Source organism: Gallinula chloropus (assembly GCF_964237585.1).
Source record: "Gallinula chloropus genome assembly, chromosome: 32".
Taxonomy (NCBI): Eukaryota; Metazoa; Chordata; class Aves; order Gruiformes; family Rallidae; genus Gallinula; species Gallinula chloropus.
This window is the reverse complement of record NC_140117.1, coordinates 939,320-960,283: the sequence shown is the minus strand read 5'-3', so window position 1 is coordinate 960,283 and position 20,964 is coordinate 939,320. Positions and strand designations below refer to the sequence as shown.

Sequence of the window (20,964 nt, the reverse complement as noted above, 5' to 3'; positions counted from 1 at the left end):
CCTGGAAAGAGCCCGAGGAAGAATTATAAACATTTGGACAGATTCTAAATATGCTTTTGGAGTGGTACATGCTCATGGAGCAATCTGGAAAGAAAGAGGACTGTTAAATTCTCAAGGAAAGACCATCAGATATGCAGAAGAAATCTTGAAACTCCTGAATGCAGTCCAACTTCCTGAAAAGGTGGCAATTAAAAGGCACAGCAGAAAATGAGCACAGAACTGGAAAGAGGGAATGAGTTGGCAGACAGGGAAGCAAAACAAGCAGCCAGGGAAACAATTACGGTAGACGGTGCGCTAATACCTGACGGAGAAGTATCTTTAGAAGGTAATCCAGAATATATGAAAGAAGACTGTAAACTTCTTAATGACCTCAAGGGATCATATAATGAGGAAGGGTGGGCTATAACCCCACATGGGAAGATAGTAATCCCTTCCTACATGATATGGTCCGTAGTCTGAGAAGAACATAGGTAAAGGCACTGGGGTGGGGAGGCAGAAGCCCTATATAAAGTTCTTATGAGAAACATAATAGCACGAAACCTATATACTACCATTAGGCAAGTAAACCAACAATGTGATCTTTGTTTCCAGACTAACCCTAAAATTGTAAAAGGGCCAAAATTTGGAAAGATCAGAAAAGGAAATGGTCCGGGACAACATTGGCAGATTGATTTCTCAGAACTCCCTAGAAAAGGGGGGGTATCAATATCTATTAGTACTAACTGATACCTTTTCAGGCTGGCCAGAAGCTTTCACGTGTAGAACTGCTAAAGTCTGGGAAGTAACCAAAGTACTGCTCCAAGAAACAATACCCAGGTTTGGAGTTCCAGCGGTGATGTCCTTGGATAGAGGACCAGATTTGGTGTCACCTCAGCAAAGGATGTGATCTTAGTTACTCGGCCCCAATAATTACTCACCAACTCTTAAGGGCCAATCTTACCTATCACAGATGGTACATCCTGTCCCCATAGGATTAAAACGTGAAGATTTACAACATATACTAGAGGAAATCAAAGAAAAGGGGCAGGAAATTCTTCTTACGGTCCATGGAGGAGAAAGCCTGTTTTTCTTTCCCAACAAAAGGCTTGCTTGTGAAAATCTCACATTACCTTGAGAAAGTGGTTATAAGGGGCAAGAATTCGAAAACAGGATGACTCCTACGTCCATAGATTCACTTGCTAAAGGAAAACAGATGGTTAACAAGGACATAAATTAGCTCAGACCGATGAGAACACCGCAAGCTTGCAGAAAACATCACATTACAGATAAGGGGACCACCACTCATATTCCAAAGACATTTGACCACAATTCTTGGAAGGATCTGTGCAAGTGCAAAGGACTGATAAGCTAATTAGCATGTGAAGCAGGAGTAGGCAGGTTTAGGTAATAATTATGTACAGGTGTTAATAGATTATTCATTGTTTTACTGTATAAATGTAGGGTCGGTCCGCTGCTTCAGGGTGCATGTCCATGGTGGAGCGATCCCCCGTGCACCCAGCGCTGAATAAACATACCGACTTTATAACTTTTGAGTTACAGAGTCTATTTCCATACATCAGGAACGACCTTCTTTTGTGCTTCTGGGAGGTATTGTTGAGTGGGGGGTGTGGGAATATATAGGAAAATAACAGACAGGTGCTGCAAACCCAAACATTCCCTGAGGTCTTTGTTCTTGTCCTCAGGCAGCATGTCCATCCTTTCACCTGCCTGTGGCAAGTCCCTCCTCCTGTAACCCTGTAATGCAGCTCCTAGCATCTGGAAATACTGGGACAGAGTGGGGCTGGGGAGGTCCCCACCATTTCTGATCCTGGTCTGGATGGCTCCAGAAAAGCCTTTCCAAGATGTTTCTGAGCTAGTCCACCTTAACAGCTACAAGCAGACCAACTATATCCTGGGCTGCGTCAAAAGGAGCATGGACAGTGGATCAAAGGAGGTGATTCTGTCCCTCTACTCCGCTCTTGTGAGATCCCACCAGGAGTACTGTGTCCAGTTCTGGAGTCACCAACATAAGAAAGACATGGATCTGTTGGAACAAGTCCAAAGGAGGCCATAAAAATGATTAGAGGGCTGGAGCACCTCTCCTGTGAAGACAGGCAGAGAGAGTTGGGGTTGTCCAGCCTGGAGGAGAGAGGGCTCCAGGGATATCTTATGGTGGCTTTCCAGTACCTAAAGGGGCCCTGCAAGAAAGCTGAGAAGGTACTTTTTAGAAGGGCCTGGAGTGATAGGACATGAGGGAATGGTTTGGAATTGGAAGGTGTTAGATTTAGTTTGGATATTAGGAAGAAATTCTTTACTACGAGGGTGGTGAGGCACTGGAACAGGGGGCCCAGGGAAGTGGTGGCTGCAGCCTCCCTGAAGGTGTTCATATATGGGTTGGATGGGGGCTTGAGCAGCCTGGTCTGGTGAGAGGTGTCCCCGCCCATGGCAAGGGATGGGACCCCAAACCATTCTATTATTCTATGATTCTGTGATCACACTGCACCTCAGACCACAGCGAGGGTGGTGCCTGCATAAGGCTTCCTGCAGCACAACAACAGGAAACGTGCAGTTTGCTGCTTCAGCCCCCAACTCGTGCACAGGTTGTTAGGTGTGGTGCCTTGGTCTGTTTACCTGATTGGGTTCCTGCACCAAGAGTGCTTCAGACATAAACAACCAGCCAGATATCATGAGAAACACGATGAGGACCACGTAAAAGCTGCTTTTACTGGGGACAAACTGGCCTATTTAAATATGAGACCCACACAGGTCATACAAAGCCCACCACACTTCATGAGCCCAACTGCCCCACACACAGCAATTAACAGCTTCTTTTCCTCCTTGACTGACCCTCTGAAATATTTCATAGTCCTGCTGACATGCAGACCAGATCATTTTTAATGGAGTTTTGTTCTCACTGAATGATTTTCTGAGCTTCTACAGGTGCAAACACACTGGCAAAGTGTTCTTCCAACAAAGTGTGCACCCTCAGATGTTTATATATGTGTGGCTTCTGATCTTTACCAAGGCAGGATCTCACACTGAATGACCTTCCACACCTGCAGCACCAATTTCATAGGATCCTTAAAGTTGGAAAAGACCACTGAGATCACCAAGTCCAACCGCCTGTCCAATACCACCATGGACTCTAAACCATCTCCTGGAGTGCCATGTGCACACATCTTTTGAATCCCTCCAGGGATGGTGACTCCACCACCTCTCTGGGCAGCCTGGTCCAATGTCTGACCCCTCTTTCAGTGAAGAATTTTTTCCTAATCTCCAATCTAAACCTGCTCCCATTGCAACCTGAGAGTATTTGCTCTGGTCCTATTGTTAGTTCCTTGGGAGAAGCAGCCAACCCCCACCTTACTCCAACCTCCTTTTAGGCAGCTGTTGAGAGTGATCAGGTCTCCCCTCAGGCGCCTCCAGGCTAAATCCCCCCAGTTCTTTAAGCCACTCCTCCAGGTCTCATGCTCCAAGTTTGTTTCTCTCCTCTGTGAGTATTTTGGTGCACAGAAAGGTGTTGTAGTTTTTTGTGGCAGGGTTCTGGTGGAGAAGGGGGTGCCGCAGGGGTGGCTTCTGTAAGAAACAGAGAGAAGCTTTCTGTAGGGCCTGGAGTGTAAAGAACAGTTGGGTTCAAGGCCAGACTGGATGCTGACCATGGCTTAGCCCATCAGCGATGGTCACAGCGCCTCTGGGAATCACAGTTAAGAGAAAAGTACCCACAAGCAGCTGCTTTGTGCCCCCAGAGAAGGGAGTGAGAAGATGTAAGAAACTGCAGACACCAAGGGCAGGGAAGGGGGAGAGGAGTCGTCCCAGGTGCCAGAAAGATGTCCCTGCTGCCCCTGGAGAAACCCATGGTGGAGCGGGTGTCCCCTGGCAGCCCATGGAAAAGGCCCAGACCCCACCTGCAGCTTGTAGAGAGGCCCCATGCTGGAGCAGGTGGAGACAGACAGGAGATGCTGTGAGCTGTGTTGGAGCCAGCCCCTGCCAGCACATGCAGCCCATGGAGGGAAAGGAGGGGGATGGGGGAGGGGCACCCATGCTGTAGGAGGAGGCTTGTGACTCCATGGAGGACCAGGCTGGAGCAGTCTGGGCATGAGAGACTAAAAGACATTCTGTTATCTATGACTGCACTCCAAAGCAGTGATCCATGCTGGGGCAGCTGGGGAAGGGCTGAAGCCCTGTGGGAGAGGATTTACATGGAGGACTGTCCCCCATGGGTGGGACCCCACGATGCAGCATGGGAAGGGTGTGAGGAACGTGGAAGAAGGAGAAGTCCACAGACAAGGAATATTTTGTCATTTAGAGAAGAAAGTTATTCTGGTTTCCAGCCAGGATCAGTGGAGCTGTATCTTCTAGGAGGATCCTCCACACATTGGCTAAAAACCTGGCATGTGATAGTGCTAGGATGTAATAGTGTGTGCTGGTGTAGGTGGTTATTGGTACAGACATCCCATCCTCACCTGTGAGCCTGCTGCTCAGGTCTCCTTTTTTCTCCATTCCTTGAAGATCAGGACCCCAGTGCTCTCCTCACTCTTACATCTCGGGGCAAATCCAGTTTGGCCACGGGAAAGCCTGTTCCAGAGGGTGAAATTGGGAGATAACAACATGAGGGACCTGAGAATTGTAGAGTATTTGCGAGGTTAGAGAAATTCAAACTCTCAGATGGTTTGGTCATGCAGAACACCAGGTGCCTGGGTGAATGTGCATCCTCACCCCAAGCTCCACAGAGGACAAGCATCAAACATTGTCCCAAAAACAAGTGCTGGGATGGAACTAGTCTAGGGAAAGGGAAGCTACCCCTGCAGGAAGACTGGAAAATGACACAGAAGAGAAGGACAAAATGGCTTTTCCTCGATGTTCCTCCCCCCCATGTCTCCCAGGAGCATCAAGGAGATGGTCTGTCTCGTTCCTGAGTGCTGCAGGCCTGGAGCCATCTGAAAATTAAAAGCAACTTTAACACAAAGACCACAGGCCAAACCTGCAGGAGATCTTGGCTCCAGCCCTGGATAGGACAGGACTCCTTACCCAGAGACATCACAGCCTCATAGCTCTTAAGCATGACATCCACAAAAAATGTGGGTCCATCAGGAACCATTGCTGAGTCCTTGGTGAAAGACATGGCCACCTCCTTGAAGGTCACAGGCTCTGCCAGCAGCAGTAAAACATCTGCAGCAGCTGGGGCTGGAGCCATTGCCCCAAACCTTCAAGAGGGAGAAGAATAAAACCCCCAGAGGTCATGGGATGAAGAAGCAGGAGTGCTCAAGCCCATCCCAAGCAACAGAGGAAAGTTCCATGCTCTTTCTTCTCTGATGCTTCAGAGCAATGAGGAAGAAACCCAAAAACCTCCCAGGAGGGGACTGGGCTCCACGGATCTGAAAATAAAACTTCAACCAGGACCAAGGAGAGGGCCAAAAAGGGGTTGGGGGACAGAAGGTGGGCTTGGAAAAGCCCCAGGTCAGTGCATCAGGAGGGTCCCAGCCCTGGCCATTTTCTGCTCACTACCTGCATAGTGGTGACAGCATCAGCAGGAGTGGCTCCAAGCATCAGTATGGGCTCTGAGCAGCTGGGTACCTGGACTCCACATAGTTCTTGGTTTCTGCAACCCCAGGTTCTTCCCTGCCTTCCCCACCCCTTTCCACGTCCTTGAGGTCTCCTCCACCAACGGACCCTGATCACAGCAGCATCCTATTGCATCACATCCCAGTGCAACCCATCCCATCCACTCCCAACCCCACACAAAACAACAACAGGCCAGGACAGATTGGTGTGGAGGAAAAAAGACCCCAAACAATCCAACAAAAAAAGAACAAAAAAACTCAAACTGAAAAAAACGACCCTGAAACTGTGAAACTGTTCAGGAGCTCCGAAGATTTATGGCTGATGACCCAAACAGTGCATAAACACTCAGCCATGGGAGATGAGGTCTCTTGATCCCTGTAGAACATAAACTGCACATGCCATCCCAACCAATGGAGAGAGCCCCTGGCCACAGACCAGTGTTCTGAGTCTGACTCAAAATGGGCCTCTCAAGGGATTCCATTTCTACCATCAGCTCCTGCCTCTGCCACTAAAAGGGGGCACAGCTTTGCTGGGTCTTAATGCTCATTGTGGTTTGGGTGTCTGACTTGTCCTCTGGCTGTATTGGGGTGGCATTTACATCACCAGGTCCTAAGGGAGCATATTGCACAACTGACACCAACCTTACAATGGTGTGCTGAATACAGCTGATTCTAATACAAGTTGTAACTGTTGTAGCTACAGGCATCCTCAAAGGCTGAAGGAGACCGCGTAGCCATCCAGTGAGAGAAACACAAACATGGCAAAACCTTTCCCAAACGGTTCATTTCTGGCCAGTCAGGGACCGGTTCTGCACTGCTGACTGTGCTGCTCAGCTTGACAGTTTCCTGGAGGTGTGTGTTGTCTGGTGTCGGTTGTGGGTGTGGTGTATGTTAAGGATGTGGGTAACAGTGGGGATGTGTGTGGGGAAGGCGGTGGGGTGTGTTCCTGTGGGTTTTGATTCCACGAGCCCTCGGCGCTCCCCATGTCCCCCCCTCCTTTTCCCCAGCACCCACTGGGAGGCGCCGCTTGTGAGCCCCCACTTCCTGCTGTGGCTCAGCCGTGCCAAGTCAGTGGGAGTCGGGAGCCCTTCCGGGCAGCGTCCTGGCAGGAGCTGCTTTGCCCGGCTGCCCCCAGCCCCCCTGGGGTGAACAGTCTGACCCTGGGGTGGGCTCAGCCTGTGCACCAGCAGTGGGGAGTATCCAGCTGAGAGGAAGGAGCAGGAACAGGGCATGTTTGTTATTCATGATGTTTGAATTCTGGAGAAATTACTGCAAGTTCTGAATCCTGGCTTCCTGGGAGGTGACTGGACATTACTGATGGTGGGAAATAGTGAATAAATCCTTTGGTTTTCCTTTGGCTCATTCAATTTTTTGCTATACTACACGTTCTTTATTTTGACTGATGTGTTTTTTTCCATCTTATTTTTCTCCCATCCCCATCCTGCTGAGGAGGGGAGTGATGGAGCAGCTTGTTGGGCACTGCTGTCCAGCCATCATCAACCCCTGACAAGGATTTGTGGCCACAACTGCTTTGGCAACACAGTGATGGATGGCAGGGAGTATCCAGGCACTGGGCTGTGCCCGTGTCCTCCTCGTATCACACTGCACCGACCCGCTTGGAGTTCCCAGCTTTCCCCGTGTCCCGTGGCTGGGGCCCTGCCGAGCGCTGCCGGAGCTGTGCCCGCCGAGCCAGCTCTGGGATGGATGGGCAGCAGCCCTGTCCTCCTGTCCCCCTGGGCTCTGGGCACTTGTCCCTGGGTACCGGGGAGGTGAGACCCAGCCTGGGTACTCCTGCTCAGGTGGGCACAGGGCGTTCTGCACTGGCTTGGACTCGGACCCTTGATGTGTGTGGGCACAGAGAGCTTCCTCTGTTAAGAACAGTGTGAAGTCCAGTGGAGAGTGGAGGCTGACAGCAGGCTGTCGTGGGCTGGATGGAGTCACCCTGCCCATGAGCACTGCTGTGCTGGACATGCAGGAACTGGAGTCAGAGGCAGCGCAGTGGGACGCCCCAGTTGATATGACTACTGCATTTTTCTGGATGCCTTTGGCAGCAGAGAGCAGGGCACAGATTGCTGTCCCTGAAAGGGTGCCCAGTCCACCTGGAATCGACTGCCCCAGGGGTGGAAACACAATTCCACCATCTGCCCTGGGCTGACCCTGACTGCACTGGAAGGGGTGAAGTACCAGAGCACCTGCAGTACACTGATGACATCATCATGTGGGGTAAGAGAGCAGAGGAATTCTCTGAGACAGGGCAGAAGATAGTCCAGATCCTTCTGGAAGGTGGTTTTGCTGGTTTGAACTGGTCAGTTGAAGGACCTTTGCAGGACACGCGGTACAAGCAGTGCCAGGCAGGAGCGCTGCCAGGCCTGAGGCACACTGGGCACAGGTGATGGAGGCCACAAGCAACCCAGGGCAGGAGGGGCTCCGGGCACAAGGGATAGCAGGGTCAAGGGGCACCTCCCCCAAGCCCTGGGGTTTGCCCACACTCCCCAGGAGGTTTTCACACTTGAGCCATCTATTTCACCCACAAACCTGCAGGGTGTCAGAGCCAGGTGGGAAGAGCCATGGGGCACCAGGCGCCTGGGTCCCGCCAGGACAGGCAGGTCTGGGGGTCTCAGGGTGCCCCAGGGTAAGGGGAGGAGAGTAGGGCTGGGGTGGAGGGGAGATCTGCAACTTGGGGAGCCCAGAGGTGTCCTCAGGCTGGGAGATACAGGTGATATTGGGCCATGGGGGGCTCTGGGACCCTGAGGAGGGGATGGGTAGGGTGACTTGGGGTGACTGGGCGGTGCTGTGGGGGAGTCACTGGTAAAAAGTGTCTCAGGCTACCATTGGCTGGTGGGTGGTGGCAGAGCCAATCGTGGGGTGAGGGGCGGGGCTTGTGGCAAAGTTTGTCCCAGAGCAGGGCTCCTTATTCTCATGACATCGGGGACCCAGATTGGAGCGATGAGCGATGGGGCTGGGCTGGGCCGGGCGCTGGGGCTGCTGCTGCTGGGGATCCTTGGCTGGGCAGCGTGCGGTGAGTGCGGGTGGGGACCCAGGAACCCCCCTGGATCCTGTTTCTTGACAACGGTTCTTCATTCCTGTGCACCGGACCACCCCAGGGCACAGGGACCCCTGGTCACAATCCCTGGACACCAGGTGCCCCCTTGGAATACTCCCCTTCCATCCCTTTCCATCTCCTTCCAAGCCTTTCCATCCCATTCCAAGATGGTCCCACAGATCTTTTTCTCTTTGATGCCAGGGACACCCTTGGACCCCCTTCCTGGGAACTTTGGGTTTTTCACTGCCATGGCCTCCCTTCATCATCACCAGGACCCCCCGGCTTCCCTTCATGGGAAGGAGGATCCCCTCCTGGACACATACCCCTCCCTAACAGACAATTCCCCTTGAAGCTGACCCCCACATCCCCAATCTGCTGCTCTGGGACCCCCATCCAGGCTCACCACCCAATCCTGCACCCCATCACTATTGGCACCCTCACCCTGCACCCCCTACCCCTCACTGACCCCTGTGTCCCCACAGAGCTCCACTCCCTGCGCTACTTCCACACCACAGTGTCAGAGCCCAGCCCAGGAGTACCCCAGTTTGTGTCCGTGGGGTACGTGGACAGGAACCTCATTGTGCGCTACGACAGTGAGAAGGGGAGGGCAGTGCCCCGGGCCGACTGGATGGTGGCCAACCTGGACCAGCAGCACTGGGACCGGCAGACCCAGATTGAGCAGAAAAATCAGGAGATTTCCACAGTGAACCTGGACACACTGCAGAGCCGCTACAACCAGAGTGGGGGTGAGTGTGGGCTGGGAAGGGGCTCTGTGGGATGGGAGATCTCCACTCCCTTCTCCCCCATGAAGACACTACCCTTCCTCATGCTACTGCCCTGGGATGTGCCAATCCTTCCCAGCCCAGTGCTGTTGGAAGAAGGCTCCAAGCAGCCCTGTCCCCTTGCCCCACACTCCATGGGATTCCTTTGCGTCAGAGCCAGGGAGGCTTCTGGGTGCCCCACAAAGCACATTCTGGCCTTCTCCCCACCATGCCCAGCACCCCATCCCAGGCCTGGCTGCCACATCACAGCCCTCACCATCCTGTGGCAGTGAATACCCCCAGAACCAGAGGTGTTCCCACCCCATGTCTCAGCACCTCACCATTCCTTTGTACACCCCACCCCAGAGCCAGAGGGGCTCCTGCAACCCATGCCATCTCCTATCTGCTCACTCACCCAGCATTCAGGACTCTGTCGCATCCCCTTGCCAGGGGGCCTTGGCCCACTGAAGGCCCAGGGCTGCAGCAGCCCCTCAGCCCCATCTCCCTGGTCGTGTTTCAGGGGCTCACACACTGCAGAGCATAGTCAGCTGTGACCTCCTGGAGGATGGTATCACCAGTGGGTATTGGCAAATTGCCTATGATGGGAGGGACTTCATTGCCTTCGACATGAACACGATGACATTGACTGCAGCAGATGCAGCAGCACAAATCACCAAGAGGAAGTGGGAGGCAGACAGGACTGCCATTAAGCACATGAAGGACTACCTGGAGAACATCTGTCCTGAGTGGCTGATGAAATACATGAGCTATGGGCAGGCCGTGCTGGAGAGGAAAGGTGAGGGGAGACGGGGACCCTGGGGAGCAGCCAGCGTGGATGCGTGTGCCAGCCCTCACTGCCACCCCCTCCCCAGAGCCCCCCACGGTCCGAGTGTTGAAGAAGGAGACCCAGGGGATCCTGACCTTGCACTGCCGCGCTTACGGCTTCTACCCACGGCCCATCACCATCAGCTGGCTGAAGGACGGTCAGGTCAGGGACCAGGAGTCCAAGTGGGGCAGCATCATGCCCAACAGCGATGGCACCTACTACACCTGGGTGTCCATCGAGGCCCCTCCTGGGGAGCAGATCAAGTACTGGTGCCGTGTGGAGCACGCCAGCCTGGCTGAGCCAGGGGTATTTCCCTGGGGTGAGTCTGGTGGCCTTGGGCATGTGGAAGAGTGGGCTAGGGGGGTTCCCCTTGCTCTCCCCCTCCTCACAGCCCTGTTCTTCCCCAGAGCCAGAGTCCAACCAATTGACCATCATGCCGTGGGTGGTTGTTCCCCTTGCCATCCTGGCTGTCATCACCATCACTGGATTCATCATCTGGAAGTACAGATCAGGTAAAGACCCAGGTTGTGGGAGGAAGGCAGCGCCTGGGGGGGTTGGCAGGGGCTGTGGGCACAAGCTGCAGTGCTCCAGGAAGCCCCTGAGCCTGAGGTTTACACACAGTGGATGCTGATGCCTCTTCCTCTCTCCTCTTAGGTGCACTGTGCCCACAGCGAGCACGAGGTGGCAGCTCGCAGATGTTTTTCCCCTGTAGGCACAGATGGCAGCTCTGGCAGCTTGGCCAAAGGTATGACATGGGATTGGAGGGTGGATGGGGCAGGCTCAGCTCTCTGTGCTCCCCCTTGAGACCCATGGTTGGAGCAACACTGGGCTGCTGGGTGGGGACACTGAGACCACCATAGCAGAGGGTTGGGGACAGGGACTTTTCCCAGGGTGACACTGTCTCTTCCTCCCATCTTTGCAGTGATCCCAGTCTTTCTGTCCCATGAGTGAATGGGGAAGCTGGATGTGGCCCCCTGGATATTGTTTCAGATACCATTTCATGGTACTGGGATGAGTGGTTTGTCTCAAACAATCTGTCTTGCAAGACTTGGGGATTCTGGTAGATGAGAAACTTAACATGAGCCAGCAGTTGCTCTTGCAGCTCGCAAGGCCAGTGGTATCCTGGGCTCCCTCAGAAGAGGGGTGGCCAGCAGGGACAGGGAGGTGATTGTCCCTCTCTACTCTGCCCTCCTGAGACCCCAGCTGGCGTCCTGTGTCCAGAGCTGGGGCCCCAATACAAGAAAGATGCAGAACTGTTGGAGAGGGATCAGAGGAGCCACAAAGATGATTACAGGACTGGGGCACTTCCCCTGTGAAGAGAGGCTGAGGGAACTGGGCTTGTTCAGCCTGGAGAAGAGAAGGCTGTGGGGGGACCTCACTGCAGCCTTCCAGTACCTGAAGGGAGCAGAGAAACAGGAGGGGAATCAGCTTGTTCAAAGTGTAGACACTGGCAGGACAAGGGGGAATGGATTAAAACTAAAGGAGGGTTTAGATTAGATGTTAGGGGGAAGTTTTTTTACAGAGAGAGTGGTGAGGTGCTGGAACAGGCTGCCCAGAAAGGGGGTGGATGCCCCATCCCTGGAGGTGTTCAAGGCCAGGTTGGATGGGGCCCTGGGCAACCTTGTGTAGCTCCAGGCCTGGAGGTTGGTGGCCCTGCCTGTGGCAGGGGGGTTGGAACTCTATGATCCTTGGGGTCCCTCCCAACCCAGACCATTCTATGATTCTATAACAGAACCAGCAGAGTCAGGGTAAAGTTTTGTGTACTGGGTCTCACTTCACAAGGGGCTTGATCCTGCAAACGTCTGCGGGGCCTTGGACTATGGCCTCCATCCTCCCAAGACTGGAAGGGCCTGTAGAGTCTTGACCTCAAAGCAGCTGTTCTGACAAACTGGACATTATATTTCCTCATTTGATAAACCATCTGGACACTGTCCCTGCAAGGGCAGCCCCTCAGGCAGCAGCCACCCTGGCAAACAGGATCCTGTCCCTATCTGATAAGGAACAGTGACAGGCGAGTGGGGCCCTGTGGAGGCAGAGCCCCTTCTTGCTAAAATCCTGTGTGAGGCCACTGAAAGGGTTCATTGCTCCATCAGCCCAGTCAGGGGGTCAAATACCCCTTGGGATCCCCATTCCCCACTGACTCATTTCCAGAACACTGCATAAAATATGCTCAGCCTGTGTCCTGGCTGTGGCCAGTCCAAAGTCAACCTCTCCAAGCAGCCAGCACAGGTGAGATGAGTTTGCCAGGGCTGTTTTCCACAGCACCTGACATCACTTCCCCATCAAAGGGGTTAGTTGGGGAGGGGCAGTGGCTTGGTGCCTCCAGAGCAGTCTGAGTGTGACTGGGGTTGGGTTGATTCTTGTGTTGTGCAGCACTCTGTAATCACTGGGTTGGTAAGGAACTTTGTGTTATCACCAGGTGTGAGTGTAATTGGCTGTTACTGTTCTGCTTTCATGGTGATTTTGTCAATAAACTGTTTTCATCCCAACCCATGGAGTCTCTGTCTCTTCCTCCTCTGGGAGTGAGTGAGTGGTGTGTGGTGCTCAGCCCCTGGTTGGGGCTGAACCACCTCAGCCTTGCAGAAGGGTGGAGCCAGAGAGCATAAAAGATACAGATTTGGGACACCTGGTGCACGCCTGCCATCCAAGGGCTACAACTTCATGCTGATCCTTGCAGGATCCCTGGGTGGTGATATCTTATTTTTCCTCTTTTACTCTCTTCTCTCTCTGACCTTCTAACCTTATTCTTGGCACACAATAGTAACAGCATTTCCAGTTTTGCTAAATGCTACTAATTGTGATCTGTTGCTCTGAGCATATAGTGTGGTGTGGTTTTGTTTGCAAGCTTTATAACTGAATGGGCTTTTAAGCAAAGTTGTGCTTTGGACCTCCTGGGTAGTTGTTAGTCCTGAGTACTACACAGAGGATTACAGCAGCTCATCTTGCAGGTGTGGTTGTTAAAAGACTGGCTAAAAGGGTAGGTAAAAGGTTAACTCCAGTTATACCCATCTGCTGGGATGGGATAGACAGGTCTGAATCTCTCTGGTTTGCCCACCTGGGAGAACATGACACAGAATTTGGTGGGATCCTCTGTGAGAAGTGGTAAGGAGGGTTTGGAATAAGGGATAGCAGGCGTGTTGTTTAAAGGAGAACTGATTTATCTAGGAATAAGGTCATAGTAACCTGGGATAAACCTGATCTTGACTGCTTCCTGGTTTTGGATTTGTTGCAAAGTTAAAAAGCTTGTCCAACTTCTAAAGTGTGCAGTTGGGCAGAGGGACATTGGCAATCCCTGACAACTGTAGCGGAGCAGATAAGGGACTTGGCAAAAGAAAATACATTCCCTTAGATTTTTTGCTATTCCTATTAATCTGTATTTTGTGTTTAATATCACTAATGCAACAAGCCCTGCCCACCTCACAAATTTATGGATTAATGTGGTGGTTCAGCCCCAAGCAGTGGCTGAGCACCACAGGCCACTCACTCACTCCCAGAGGAGAAACAGACAGAGGCTGTAATGGACACTGAGAATGTCTCCTGCCCTCAGCCCCCAGAGACAGACACTAAAAATGTCTCCTGCCCTGAGGCCATGCAGACAAGTATTGAGAAGAAGTCTCCTGCCCTGGGGTCATGTGGACAGGTTTGAGGTGACACAGTCACTAACTAAAGCAGGGACTCACCTCTGAACTATCATCATTACATTTGCAGGTGAGGAGACATGGTGGATGTCTACACAGTGGACTCTTGCCCTGAGAGGAAGCAGAGGCTGAAGCAACCTGGTCCCATCCCAGGGGACCAGGGAAGTGGTCCACCAGAGGGGAAGGTACGTGGTACCTGAGGGTGGTCTGCAGTGACCAGGACAATACTCAGGCCCCCAAAGATCAGAATAACACCCAGCACACACAGTCTGTACAGTGGACGTAGGTGTGGTGTACAGCAATGGGGACCAGAAAACTGGCTGTAGTGGACAGGGCAGACATTGAGGCACCAACTGTCCATGACCAAGAGGAGGACATGAGAATATGGATGGTGCCCCTACCTTGGTCATGGAGGCCCAGGTACAAGAATTGCAGCAAGAAAACGGGCTGAAAAGGCACCATCCAGGAATATTCCTGCTCTGGTTGCTGTTAAACAATTGCCCAGGCAGGGTGGATGTGTTGAGGACACCTCCTCTCCTTATCCTGACCTGGTGGCTGTATGTGTATGTGGGGTCAACCTCACACCCAGTGCCATGCAAAGGCCATGTTAGACCACTGCTGGATCACCCCTGTGGTCAGTCCTTGCACTTTAGCCTGGGCAAGAAACACAGGCTCCGCTCAGGGTGAAAAAACACCTGGTTTGCAATTTTAGGAGCTGTGTAATGAATGTCCTGATAAGGATGAGGGGTCCTGCCTCCAGCGAGGCAGAGGAAAGTGTCAGGAGAGGGCAGTGTGAGCCCAGAAGAGCCCCTGAGCCCCAGCTCCCAGGCAGGACTGTCAGATCGCCTCCCAGCAGAGCATCCTCCTGCCCAGGCTGGGATGCTTGGAGCACCTGAATGGGTGTCTGAGGGCTGTTGGGTGCTGAGGAACTTCCAGTGCTGGGGCAGATGCTCCTTCTGCCTGGGGACAAAGGGGGAGGAGGGTGGAGTACCGCAGGGAGAATGGACATGACAGGGGCACAGGGGACATGACATGAGGGACACGGGAGGGACACGGGACTGGGGAGATATGGGAGGGAAAGAGAGAGGAGAGAAGTGCTGCTGGAGCTTGTACTAACACCTTCATGGTTGAGAACATGAAGGTTGGGGGCATCATGGCCTGCAGTGACCATGAGATGGCAGAGTTCAGGATCCTGCATGGAAGGAGCAGGGCAATGAGTAGGATTACAACCCTGGATTGGAGGCGAGTTAACTTTGGCCTCTTCAAAGACCACTTTGGGAGAATCCCATGGGTCCAGGCTTTAGAAGGTAGAGGGGCCCAAGGGAGCTGGTCAGTATTCAAGCACCACTTCTTCCAAGCTCAAGATTGGTGCATCCTGAAGACTAGGAAATCAAGCCAAGTAGGCAGGAGACCTTCATGGATGAGCAAGGAACCCCCAAAAAAACTCCAAGAAGAAAGCTTAGAGCATGTGGAGAAAGGGAGTGGCCACTTGGGAGGACTATAGGGATGTAGTCAGAGAATGTATGAACAAGCAGCAAGGAAGGCTAAGGCCCACTTGGAATTGAAGTGGCAAGGGATGTCCAGGAGAACAAGAAGGGCTTCTTCAGATTCATCAGCAGCCATAGGAAGACTGCAAGAGCAGCAATTATAGTTCAGCGGTGAGTCCCTGCTTTAGTCAGTGACCATTTGCCCACATGGCCTTGAAGAAAGAAACCTCAATGCCCCTCTGCATGGCCCCAGGGCAGGAATCCTTCTCAGTGCCTACCTACATGGTTTCAGAGCAGGAAACCTCAGTACTTGTCTGCATGGGTTGGTCACTTCCACAGGGAGATGGATGACCTGGCAGTTCCCGAGGAAATGCTGACCCATCCCCGACTCCTTTTTCCTTTTTATCATCAGCCATGACATGGTGTGGCCTAGAGTATCTCTTATCGCTTTAGGTCTGTGTCCCTCCCAACATCACACTGTGACACCACTGTTGAGATCCATCACTGTGTTGCCAATGCAGTTTTGGCCACAAATCCTTGTCAGGGGTTGATGATGGCTGGAAAGCAGTGCCTGACAAGCTGCTCCATCACTCCCCTCTTCAGCAGGACAGGGATGGAGGGAAAATAAGATGGAAAAATAACTCATCGTTCAAAATAAAGAACATGTAATACAGCAAAAATATATGTTGAGAGGCTCAGGAGTCGAGATCAGGACAGGGAGAGATCATTCTGCAACCAGCATCACAGGCAGAACAGACTCAACACAGAATAAAGGACAGAAAACTAATTTATTACACTGCACTGCACACCCAGTGACATCAGAGTTGGATTCACAGATTTACAGAACTGTGGGGGTTGGAAGGGACCTCCAGAGATCATGGAGTCCCACCCCCTGCCCGACAGCAGACGATGTCCAGCAACATCCCGGGCAGCCGGGCTTCAGTACGCGCAGTGGCTGCTCCAGAACACAAGCATGGTCAGTAACAAATATCCCCTGTTCATCCTCCTTTCAGGTTTTATGGTCGAGCAGACATCAGAGGGCTTGGAATATCACTTTGGTCAGTTGGGATTAGCTGTCCTGGCTGTGTCCCCTCCTAAGGTCTTGCCCACCCACAGCCTACAAGGGAGGGGGATGTTGGAGAGACAGCCTGGATGCTGGGCCAGCCCCGCTCCCCAGCAGCCAAATCCCTGGGCTGGTACCAACACCCTGCTCACTCCCAATGCACAGCATGGCCAGGACTGCTGGGGGAAATGAACTCCACCTCAGCCAGACCCAACACAGTCCTAAACACGGCACCATGCTGGGCTTCTGGGAAGAAACCAAGCTCTATTCCAGGGAAAACCAGCACAGCCCTCAACCCAAGGCTGCAAGAGCAACCCAGGCACAGGGAAAGATGGCACAGCCCATTGGAGGAGGGGACCAGTTATTGTGTGTGCACACACTGAATAAATAACTTTCAACCTCAAAATTAAAAGATTGGTAAAAGCTGAACTGCCCAATTATCAAAGCTTTGCAAACGAAATGTTTCCCCAGCCAGCAGAGCCACCAGCACAGCAGCGTGGGCAGGCGCAGCCTGATCAGCTCTCTGCAGGCAGCTCCCAGCCGCCTCCAGCACCTCTGTGTGCAGCTGGTGGGAGCACAGGGGGCACATCCAGCCTCTCAGGTCCTTCCTGGAGCAGTTAGGCTGAGATCACTGCAAAGATGGAAGAGACACTGTCACCAAGGGCCACCTCCCTGTCCCCAACCACCTGCTCTGGGGGTCTCCACATCCCACTCCCCAGCTCGAGGTTACTCAGGCCATGGGTTCCACAGGGGGGCACAGAGAGCTGGGGCTGCCCCATCCACCCACCCCCCGGCCCCACAACGTACCGCTGACCGAGCTGGAAGGCTCCTCGTCACTGCCAGTGCCTGTGAGGGAGAACCAGCTGTGAGCTGTAACCCTGTGCTCGCTGAGGGCCTGGTGCATGTGCCAAGAGCCAGCCCAGGAGCCATGGCCGTGCTGCAGCCACCAGCAGAGGAGGATGGCACCATGTGCACCAGATGGGAGACACAACCTATTCCATATGAACCCACTACAGGACTGTAAAGAGGGGTGGCACAGGGAGAAAGGGGATGGGGAAATGCCAAGAGCAGACAGAAACCAGAGCCACAAGACTGCCCTGGCACCGGGCAGTGGCTGGAGCCAGACCTGACCCAGATACTCACATGGTGCCTTGTCATAGGCCTTCCTCCCTGCAGAGAGAAAGAGGCATCAGAATCCACTGTGCTTCACCCTCAGGCTTGGGGGCTTCCCAGAGTGCTGTGGATTGTGCCCACAGCCCCTGCCAGTCCCCCAGACTCTGCCTTCCTCCCACACCCTGGAGCTTTACCTGATCTGTGCTTCCAGATGATGAATCCGACAATGAATCCAATGATGCCAATGACAGTCAGAATGGCAACAAACACCCCCAGCACGATGGCTGATGAGTTGGACTCCACCTCTGGAGACAAACAGGGCTGTGATGAAGGGGAAAAGGGGAAACCCCCCCAGCCCACCCCTCCACAAATCCAAGGCCACCAGACTCACCCCACAGAAAGACCCCCGGCTCGCCCAGGCTGGCGTGCTCCACACGGCACCGGTACTTGTCCTGCTCCCCAGGAGGGGCCTCGAAGGACACCCAGGTGTAGTAGGTGCCATCGCTGTTGGGCACGATGCTGCCCTGCTGGGTCTCCTGGTCCCTGACCTCACTGTCCTTCAGCCAGCTGATGGTGATGGGCTGTGGGTAGAAGCCGTAAGCGCGGCAGTGCAAGGTCAGGATCCCCTGGGTCTCCTTCTTCGATACTCGGACCGTGGGGGGCTCTGGGGAGGGGGTGGCAGTGAGGGCTGGCACACACATCCACGCTGGCCCCTCCCCAGGGTCCCCATCTCCCCTCACCTTTCCTCATCAGCACGGCCTGCCCATAGCTCACGTATTTCCTCAGCCACTCAGGGCAGGTGTTCTCCAGGTAGTGCTTTAGGTCCTCAGCAACAGTCTGCCTCCCAGTTCCTCTTGGTGATTTGTGCTGCTGCATCTGCCGCAGTCAATGTCATCGTGTCCATGTCGAAGGCAATGAAGTCCCTCCCATTGTAGGCGGATTGCCAATACCCCCTGGTGCTATTGTCCTCCAGGAGGTCACAGCCGAACATGAACTGCAGTGTGTGAGCCCCTGAAACACGACCAGGGAGACAGAGCTGAGGGGCTGTTGCAGCCCTGGGCCTTCAGTGGGGTAAGGCCCCGTGGCAGCACCCCCTACTCCAGCCCTGTGTGAGGCCCGAGGGAATTGGGCACTGACACAAGAGTTGCCCCCACCCTGCCCATGGCCCACAGAACTAGGGGTGTCACATAAAGCTGTGAAACAGACCCCTGCACCCAGGGCATGGCTGGGCTGGCACCCAGCCCATGGCACACTGCAATAGCAAGGTGATGGGACAGGTTCCTGAATGTTGGGGAAGGGGGTTAGCAGGTGGGATGGGTTGGGGGAGCTCTTTTGGGTCTAGGTTGGGGGGTATGAATCATAGAAACTCCTGAGTTGTAAGGGACCCATAAGCATCACTAAGTGCAAGCCCTGACTCCCCACAGGCTGGACAAGTCAGAGCATTGGACTGAGTGCATCATGCTGACGCTTCTTGACCTCAGTGAAGCTGAAGAATGGGAGAGTGCAAGCTGGGGTGGACGGTACAAAGTACCATAGGAATGGTGGGGGGCTGGTACATGGGGTGGGAGCCCCTTATTTTGGGGGGATCTCCACTGCTACAGGGGTGGTGAAGGGTGGGATGTGGTGGTCAGGCCTGGGATGGGCTGCTGGTCACTGGGCTGGGGGAAAGGGGGAGGTCCACAGGCCTGTGCACTATTGTGGTGCATTGAAGGGCCTTCTGAGGTTTCCCATCCCACAGAGCCCCTTCCCAGCCCACACTCACTCCTGCTCTGGTTGTAGCGCTCCTGCAGCGTGTCCAGGTCCACACGGTTCATCTCCTGACTGTTCTGTCCATTATGGGTCTCCTGGTCCCAGTACTGCTGGTCCAGGTTGGCCGCCATCCAGTCTGCCCGAGGCACCATCCTCCTTGTCTCGCTGTCGTAGTGCACAATGAGGTTCCCATCCACGTACCCCACGAAGACAAACTCAGGCACCCCTGGGCTGGGCTCTGACACCCCAATGTCAAAGTAGCGCAGCGAGTGGAGCTCTGTGGGGACATGGGGGACAGTGAGGGTTGGGGGGTCTGGGCTGAGGGGGCCCACGTTGTGGGGAGCGTATGACTGGTTGGGGCACTGAGAGGTGTACAGGAGGGGGTTCTGCTTCCAGGGAACACCAGGAGGGTCTGGTGTCAATGACGGGGGTGGGGGATGGGCATGGGGTGGGACTCAAGGTGCCCAGGAAGGGGTGTCCAGGGAGGTCCCTGGCACCAAGGAGAAACAGATCTGGGGGAAGAGCCTGGTGGGGTTAGGAAAGTGAAGGCAGGGCTGGAGGGAGCGTTCTAGGGGAGCCTCCAGTCCCTGATACGGGATACCAGGTTCCCCCTTTGTCTGGAGGGATTTCCTGGGGCCCAGTGAAGGGGAGCTGGGGTGGTGCTGGTTATTCGGGGTGGAAGAGGGTCAAATGGGGTCCTGGTGCCGGGGGAATGGAGCACCGGTGTCAGGAAAGGGAATCCAGGGAGTCCGGACGCCCAGGGAAATTCTCCAGGTCCCCACCCGCACTCACCGCACGCTGCCCCGCCGAGGAGCCACAGCAGCAGCAGCCCCAGCGCCCAGGCTGGCCACATGGTTCCACTATGGCATCACAACCACGTGAGCCAAAAGAGCCGCTCTGGTATAAACCTCGCTGGAAGTCCCACCACGAGCCCTGCGATTGGCTGAACCACCACCCGGGCACCGCGATTGGCTGTGCCACCACCTGGCCGCCAGTGTCACTGGGCGCTGGGCAGATCCCATCTCTGCAGGTTGGCAGAAGCGAAAGCTGATCACTGGGACCATTTTGGGTCCTTGAAATTCCCTCCCAGGAGGTCGTTCAGGCCAGGACAATTGGAGCCTCTGGGCCAATCGCAATGGGGAGCGTTTCCCAGTTATTCCCAGTTAGACTCCCAGCACTCATGGGCAGTGTGACCCCATCCAGCCCATGACAATCTGCTGCCAGCCTCCACTCTCCATTGCAGACACAAGAGAAACTCCTGTGGAGGAAAGAGAGAGGCCAGCCCTCAGCAATGTGGCCTTCTCTGTGGTGAGGGGCCCAAACCTGAACACAGCACTCAAGGTGTCGCCTCACCAGTGCCGACCACAGTGGGACAACGACCTCCCCAGTCCTACTCACCACACTGTTCTTAACTCAGTCCAGGATGCCGCTGGCCTTCTCCATGCCTTGGGCACACTGCTGGCTCATGTCCCACCAGCTGTCAGTCAAAGGTCCTTCTCAGCCAGGCAGCTTTCCAGCCACTCTGCCCCAAGCCAGTAGCATGGCGTAGGGTTATTATGACCCAAATGCAGGTGCAGGCACTTGGCTGTGTTGAAGCTCAGCTGCTGCCCGGCCATCCCAGAGCTGGCTCAGTGGGCACAGCTCCTGCAGCGCTCAGCAGGGCCCCAGCCACGGGACATGGGGAAAGCGGGGAACTCCAACCGGGTCGGTGCGGTGTGATAGGAGGAGGACACAGGCACAACCG

The 20,964-nt window shown here is 54.2% G+C and overlaps 3 protein-coding genes across 3 annotated transcripts in view; 2 read left to right on the top strand and 1 right to left on the bottom strand.

Moving 5' to 3' along the window:
• Positions 1-20,964, top strand: part of LOC311202930 (butyrophilin subfamily 1 member A1-like) — a gene marked incomplete at both ends in the record, with an annotated part of 517,675 nt that overhangs the window by 477,063 nt on the left and 19,648 nt on the right. The gene's annotated exons all lie outside the window — the stretch shown is intronic.
• Positions 8,487-10,882, top strand: LOC311202841 (class I histocompatibility antigen, F10 alpha chain-like; the record flags this gene model as incomplete). Its single annotated transcript, XM_084277491.1, has 6 exons — positions 8,487-8,559; positions 9,066-9,329; positions 9,865-10,140; positions 10,217-10,489; positions 10,578-10,671; positions 10,825-10,882. 6 exons carry the CDS (start codon positions 8,487-8,489, stop codon positions 10,880-10,882), a joined length of 1,038 nt encoding a protein of 345 aa, XP_084133617.1.
• On the bottom strand, positions 16,976-20,073 carry LOC311202840 (class I histocompatibility antigen, F10 alpha chain-like; the record flags this gene model as incomplete). The annotated part of the gene is given in 9 exon segments (XM_084277490.1): positions 16,976-16,989; positions 17,166-17,204; positions 17,502-17,528; positions 17,666-17,776; positions 17,863-18,135; positions 18,212-18,306; positions 18,308-18,482; positions 19,234-19,497; positions 20,013-20,073. Coding segments are annotated over 9 exon segments (1,059 nt in total).